The sequence below is a fragment of the Lepidothrix coronata genome, unplaced genomic scaffold (assembly GCF_001604755.1).
Source record: "Lepidothrix coronata isolate B3197 unplaced genomic scaffold, Lepidothrix_coronata-1.0 Scaffold438, whole genome shotgun sequence".
Taxonomy (NCBI): domain Eukaryota; kingdom Metazoa; phylum Chordata; class Aves; order Passeriformes; family Pipridae; genus Lepidothrix; species Lepidothrix coronata.
In genome coordinates, this window is record NW_016690618.1 from 42,920 (window position 1) to 49,562 (window position 6,643).

The 6,643-nt window shown below is 54.9% G+C and overlaps 2 protein-coding genes across 2 annotated transcripts in view; one reads left to right on the top strand and one right to left on the bottom strand.

Annotated features, from left to right (window-relative positions):
• Positions 1 to 6,129, top strand: part of LOC108509953 (ubiquitin carboxyl-terminal hydrolase CYLD-like) — a 13,857-nt gene extending 7,728 nt beyond the window's left edge. Inside the window, exons 6-12 of the mRNA XM_017839570.1 lie at positions 242 to 333; positions 1,024 to 1,090; positions 2,014 to 2,143; positions 2,364 to 2,472; positions 2,619 to 2,737; positions 3,837 to 4,056; positions 5,248 to 6,129. Coding sequence (XP_017695059.1) covers positions 242 to 333; positions 1,024 to 1,090; positions 2,014 to 2,143; positions 2,364 to 2,472; positions 2,619 to 2,737; positions 3,837 to 4,056; positions 5,248 to 5,432 — 922 coding nt within the window. The 3' untranslated portion in view covers positions 5,433 to 6,129. The remainder of the gene's footprint in view (positions 1 to 241; positions 334 to 1,023; positions 1,091 to 2,013; positions 2,144 to 2,363; positions 2,473 to 2,618; positions 2,738 to 3,836; positions 4,057 to 5,247) is intronic.
• LOC108509954 overlaps positions 5,940 to 6,643 on the bottom strand; it is a gene marked incomplete at its 5' end in the record, with an annotated part of 16,080 nt that continues 15,376 nt past the window's right edge. Inside the window, one exon of the mRNA XM_017839571.1 lies at positions 5,940 to 5,955. Within this exon, the coding sequence (XP_017695060.1) occupies positions 5,940 to 5,955 (16 nt within the window). The remainder of the gene's footprint in view (positions 5,956 to 6,643) is intronic.

The following is a 6,643-nucleotide window of genomic DNA, read 5'->3' on the forward strand; positions in this document are numbered from 1 at the left end:
GTGGGATATTGGGAAGAAATTCCTCCCTGGGAAGGTGGTGAGGAGCTGGGATGGAATTCCCAGAGAAGCCGTGGCTGCCCCATCCCTGGAAGCATCCAAGGGATGCAACTTGGAGCAACCTGGCATAGTGGGTGGCATCCCTGCAGGTTAAACAAAATGACCTTTAAAATCCCTTCCCACCCAACCCATTCCATGATTGAAATGCCCTGGAGGGATCACCCGGAGCCGGTTGTCGTTCCAGGACTGGATTTGTCCGGGCCAGCAGCGTGATGCACCTCCGGGAGCAGCTCACGGACAAGGGACAATGTTCCAGCTTCACCAACGCTGAGAAAGGTCAGGAGCTCCCTCTGGAGCTTTTCCAGGGCTGCTTCCCTGTGTTTTCCCTCATCCAGGCACCAGCCGACCGCTGAATTTTGGGCTTTTCCCGGGAACGTGCTTTAAGGAGCCGGTGATTTATGGCAAAATTCACACGGAAAATGTTTTTGGCTTTTAAAACTTTCCGTATCCATAGAGCCCCTTCCAGAGCGTAAAGAGGCTCCAGGAGAGCTGGAGAGGGAATTGGGATGAAGGATGGAGGGATAGGACACAGGGAATGGGATTAAACAGACAGAGGGCAGGGTTAGGTGGGATACTGGGAAGGAATTCTTTCCTGGGAGGTTGAGGAGGGGCTGGGATGGAATTCCCAGAGAAGCTGTGGCTACCCCATCCCTGTAAGTGTCCAAGGCCAGGTTGGAGCAACCTGGGATAGTGGGAGGTGTCCCTGCCTATGGAAGGGGGTTGGAACTGGATGATCTTTACTGTTCCTTCCCAACCAAACCATTCCAGGATTCCATGAAAGTGCAGTATCCGAAGGCTGGTTTGCCTTTTCCATGCTCCCCTTGGGATTTGTGCCTTATCCAAGTGCTCTCAGCCTTTATCCCGGTTGCCCCCTCACCTGAAAAATGAAATTCCGGGTTCATGGAATGTTGGCTCGTGTTTCCCTGGCAGCTTTTGGCTCCCATCCCTTTTCCCTCCCCTTTCCAGATCCCGAGGAATTCCTCAACCTCATAATGCAGCAGATCCTGGGAATGGAGCCACTCTTGAAACTCCAGTAGGTTTCCACAGCTGAGGGATGCTATTCCCAGGTTTTCCACCTCACATTCCCTGGGTTTGAGGGTCACTTTTCCCTTTCCACGGAGCTTTTTGGAAGCACAGCTCCGAGTTCTGGGCAGCTCCTTCTGCTGTCCCCTGCGATCCTGCTTGTTGGGATCTTCCCAGCCAGGAAAAAACACTTCTGTGCTCTCCCTGGAAGGCGCTGCCTTCGGAAAATCGGGATAAAAAGCCTTGTCCCAGCCTCTGGGAGAGCCGAGAAGGGGTTTGAGGGCAGAGCCAGCGGGATCCAACAGCCTTTGGCTAAATCTGGGATGCATCCAGGCTGCCGAGCTGGCTCCCATCCCAGAGCCTCTCCAACAGGCAGCCCATGGATGCCATCCCAGGACTCCACAAAGGGGATGAGGGGCTGGAGGAAGCCAAAAGGAACAGAAGGGGATTGTTGGATCTCCGCGCTCCTTTGTGGATCCGGGAACGCCGGGAAAAGGCCGAGCACAAAGGGGGCCTCTGTGCTGCAGCTCCCCTGCATGGGGTTATCCCAAGGAAATCCTTCCCCTGCTGGATGGAGGCCTTGTGAGAGCTCTCCTGGAACAGCTCAGTGATGGGGATATCAATGGATCTCCCACCGGAGCAGCCGTTGGATTGTGGGGCTTAAAAGCCGCTCCCAGTATTTTTTTTAATATTTATATCCAGGAATTTTACCCATGGGAGCAGGATTTGGTGCTACAGGGGGGATAACAAGGCTGAAAATCCTACTTATTCCCCATTCCCATGGCACAAACGTGGGATTTCCACGTGGAAAAAGGGCTGGGTGTGGCACCAAACCGCCCCCGGTGCCTGGAGCCCGGAAGCTCCGGCGGGAGAATCCTCAGGGAGAATCCTCCCGCGGCACCACCTCAGCCATCCCACGACTATTCCCTGCAGGTCAGGAGGGCAGGAGCAGGATTGTTACTGCTACCAGATCTTCCTGGACAAGCAGGAGGATCTGGTGGTTCCCAACGTGCAGCAGCTGGTGGAACGTTCCTTCCTGTCCTCGGATCTGAAGCTGGTGGAGGTGAGGCCCTTCCCTCTGCTTCCCAAAATCCCTTCTAGGTCCCACATCCAACACCGAATCCAAGCCTGACTTGGGAAAAAGGGCTCGGCTTTCCCCGTTTCCCTTTTATCCCGCGAAAAGCCGCGGCGGGAAGTCTTCATTCCCAAATTTAGAGCGGAACCTCCGAGCTTTGGCTCTTCCGACTCCCTTTTCCCTTTCTTTCCCCCTTTCCTTTTCCCAGATCCCGTCCTGCTTCATTATCCAAATGCCACGTTTTGGGAAGGAATACAAAATGTTCAGCAAAATCATCCCTTCCTTGGAGCTGGACATCACAGACCTGCTGCTGGACAGTGAGTTGGGAATGACGGGCCGGGAGCTCTTGGGATCAGGGTGGGATCCTCCTCCTTCCCCGAGGAAGAATTCCCCACGGTTTTGGCGGGACAAGCTGGATTTCGGGGGGCATCTGGGGAAGCCCCAGCCTCTGTTGTCCCTGCAGGTCCCAGGGAATGCTGCCTGTGTGGAGACGTTGCCACCCTGGAATGTTTGGAATGTTTCCAGGACCAGGTGTTCGCAGCCACGGGCCTGAAGCAGTTCTGCAGCTCCTGCTCCAGACAGGTATTTTTCCTTGGATTCTCCCGGAATCCACTCTCGGCATGAGGTTGAACCCTCCCAAAATTTCCCTGGATGTTGGGCACGGAGTCATTCCCACAGGGTGTTGAACCCTCTGCTCACACAGAGCCTAAAGAATCATGGAATCATAAAATCATGGAATGCTTCGGGTTGGGAGGGAGCTTAATTATCATGGAATTCCAACCCCCTGCCACGGGAAGGGACACCTTCCACTATCCCAGGTTGCTCCAAGCCCTGTCCAGCCTGGCCTTGGACATTTCAGCTTCACATCCACAGGTTCTCTGGACAACCTATTCCATAAAAAAGCACAAATCCTAACCTGTTCCATGAAAGCCCCTAATCCTGCACAAACTGGGTGCTGATCCCTCACCATGAGCATTCCCAAACCTTCTTGGAGGGTGACAGGCTCCAGTTTCAGCTTCTTCCTGCCAGGCTGTTGCCACAACAGCATTCCCAGACATCCAGGGAACACAGGAGTCAGAGAATTTGGGAATAAACTGGGAATCTGACCCCCTGTCCCCTCTCCCAGGGTCAATCCCAGCCTGTCCCCTCCCTCAGGATCATTCCCATCCCCTCCCTCAGGATCNGACCCCCTGTCCCCTCTCCCAGGGTCAATCCCAGCCTGTCCCCTCCCTCAGGATCATTCCCATCCCCTCCCTCAGGATCGTTCCCATTTCCTCCCTCAGGATCGTTCCCATCCCCTCCCTCAGGATCATTCTGTCCCCTCCCTCAGGATCATTCCCATCCCCTCCCTCAGGATCATTCCCATCCCCTCCCTCAGGATCGTTCCCATCCCCTCCCTCAGGATCGTTCCCATCTCCTCCCTCAGGATCATTCCCATCCCCTCCCTCAGGATCATTCCCATCCCCTCCCTCAGGTTCATTCCCATCCCTTCCCTCAGGTTCACTCCCATCCCCTCAGGATCATTTCCCATCCTCTCCCTCAGGTTCATTCCCGTCCCCTCCCTCAGGATCATTCCCATCCCCTCCCTCAGGATCATTCCCGTCCCCTCCCTCAGGATCATTTCCATCCCTCCCTCAGGATCATTCCCCTCCCTCAGGATCATTCCCATCCCTTCCCTCAGGTTCACTCCCATCACCGACGCAAGGCGCACAAACCGGCGCGGCTGCACATCCCGGAGGAATTCCAGCGGTGGAATTCCCGGCGGAGGCAGCCGATCCCTCGGGAGAAGCTGGAGCTCTTCGCCGTGCTCTGCATCGAGACCAGTCACTACGTGGCCTTCGTCAAGTACGGCCCCGGGAAGGAGCACTGGATGTTCTTCGACAGCATGGCCGACCGGCACGGTGAGCGCCGGCATTCCGGAAGCTCCCGGGAGCTGCTCAGCACACTCTTTCCCTCTGGAATTCCCTGCCCAGCTGAGTCTCTCTCTGGATCTTGCTCCCATTGAATTAGAGTCCAGAAAAAAATAGGGCCAAGCCAAGGTGGGAGTTCTTCCAGGAGCTTCCATCCATGGCCAGGCCAAGGTGGGAGTTATTCTAGGAACTTCCATCCATGGCCAGGCCAAGGTGGGAGTTCTTCCAAGAGCTTCCATCCTCTGGATACATTTAAGCAAATCCACCTCTGAAATTCCCTGTCCAGTTTAGTCTCTCTCTGGATCTTGCTTCCATTGAATTAGATTCCAGAAAAAAGTAGGGCCAAGCCAAGGCGGGAGTTCTTCCAAGAGCTTCCATCCATGGCCAGGCCAAGGTGGGAGTTATTCTAGGAACTTCCATCCATGGCCAGGCCAAGGTGGGAGTTCTTCCAAGAGCTTCCATCCTCTGGATACATTTAAGCAAATCCACCTCTGAAATTCCCTGTCCAGTTTAGTCTCTCTCTGGATCTTACTCCCATTGAATTAGATTCCAGAGAAGAGTGTGGCCAAACCAAAGTGGGAATTCTTCCAGGAGATTCCATCCATGGCCAAGCCATGGTGGGAGTTCTTCCAGGTGATTCCATCCTCTGGCTACGTTCAAACACAGGGATTTAAACCCAGTCCCAGCTGGGCATGGATTATTCTCCTCTCCTTCCCACTTTGTTCTTATCATGGAATGCTTTGGGTTGGAAGGGAATTTCGAAGGTCAAGGAATTCCAACCCCCATTTCCATGGGCAGGGACTCCTCCCACTATCCCAGCTTGCTCCAACCTGGCCTTGGACACTTCCAGGGATGGGGCAGCCACAGCTTCTCTGGGAATTCCATTCCAGCCCCTCCCCACCTTCCCAGGGAGGAATTCCTTCCCAGTATCCCATCCAACCCTCTGGCAGTGGGAAGCCATTCCCTGTGTGCTGTCCCTCCATCCCTCATCCCAATTCCCTCTCCAGCTCTCCTGGAGCCCATTCAGGCTCTGGAATGTGGACATTCTCCCCTCATCCAACCTCTTCCAGCGCTTTTGACCTCCAGGTGTCTCCGCTGTTGAGCGTGATGGGATCTCCTGGATCTGCAGGAGCTCATCCCTCGGGATCTGAGCCGGGCCTTCCCTCCTTTTCCCTGCCGTAGGTGGCGAAAGCGGCTTCAACATTCCCGCGGTGACGCTGTGCCCGGAGGTCGCCAAATACCTGGAATTGCCCTTGGCCGGGCTGGCCCTGGAGCAGCCCCGGGATATGGATGGAGTGGCCAAAAGGCTCTTCTGTGACGCCTACATGTACCTGTTCCAGAGCCGGAAAATGGCCCTGTACAAGTGACCCGGAGCGGCCTCGGGAATCCGGGATCGCTTTCCCGGCCCCTCGGGAACAGCCGAGTCTGGACGCAACAAGCTGCACTTGGGAGCCTCTTCTTACCTCTCCTGGTATCCCGTTATCCACAGGTTTGGGAAATCCAGGCTTTACCCCGTGGGCACAGCTGGACTTTGGAATTATTGACGCCCGGATCCCGTCTCGTTGCGCACATTCCCATCCCGCCCTTTTCCCTTCCCACCCTCCTTTTGTCCCGTCCCTCCGAAGCCGAGGACCAGCAGCAACCAAAGCACCGGGATTCATCCTCAGCTTTTCAGGGAGCACAAGGAATCCGCAGCCTCCCCTTCCCTGAAAACATCCTCGCCTGGATTTGGGGGAGTGGGAAAACCGGGCGGGAGCCGGTTGAGATGGATCAGGAGGAGGGGTTTTCCCTCTAAATCCCTCAATTATCTGCACTTCCCTTATCCAGCACTTTTTTCCCGCCATCCCTCGGGCATCTCAAGTTGAAAATATCCTTTAAAACCAGATATTCCTGGAAGAAGAAAACTGGGAGAAGGATGGAGCACCTGCCGCTCCCTCCCTTCGGCAAACTCCGTGCGGGATTCGGGGTTTCCACTTGACTCTTAAGCACTTCCCATCCCGTTTTTTTTTCCACGTCCGCTTCCAAGTTCGGTGCCAAACACCAGAATTCCAAGGGCAGAAATGGAAAAAAAAAAAAAAAAGCACCCTTGGATTTCCTGCCCCGAGTCCAGGAAAGTTTTGGGATTCAGTGGGAATTGATATTCCGTGAAGTTTAATAAATTCGTGAACTGGGGGATTCATGGACATGGAATTCCAGCGGCGGGACACCCAAAACCTCGTGGGACACCTCCAGGAATCCCGGATTTGCAGCTTTAACCCCCTCTCCCTGCTCTTTTTTTTTCTTTTCCCTGTTTAGCGCAGGAATTTTCCCACCCGGCTTCGGATCCGTCCCGGTGGCTCGGGCCACGCGGTTGAGGATCTTCTTGGCATTCCATCCCTATGGAATCCTTCCACTTGGATAAGTCCCACTTGGAGTTCTGGGCCTGGTTTGAGCTTCCCAGTCCGGGAGAGAGGAAGAGAATCCAAGGAAAAGCCGTGAAGGGATGAAGGGATTGGAGCAGGAGAGGCTGGAAGAGTTGGGGTTGGATGAAGGGACTGGAGCAGGAGAGGCTGGAAGAGTTGGGGTTGGATGAAGGGAC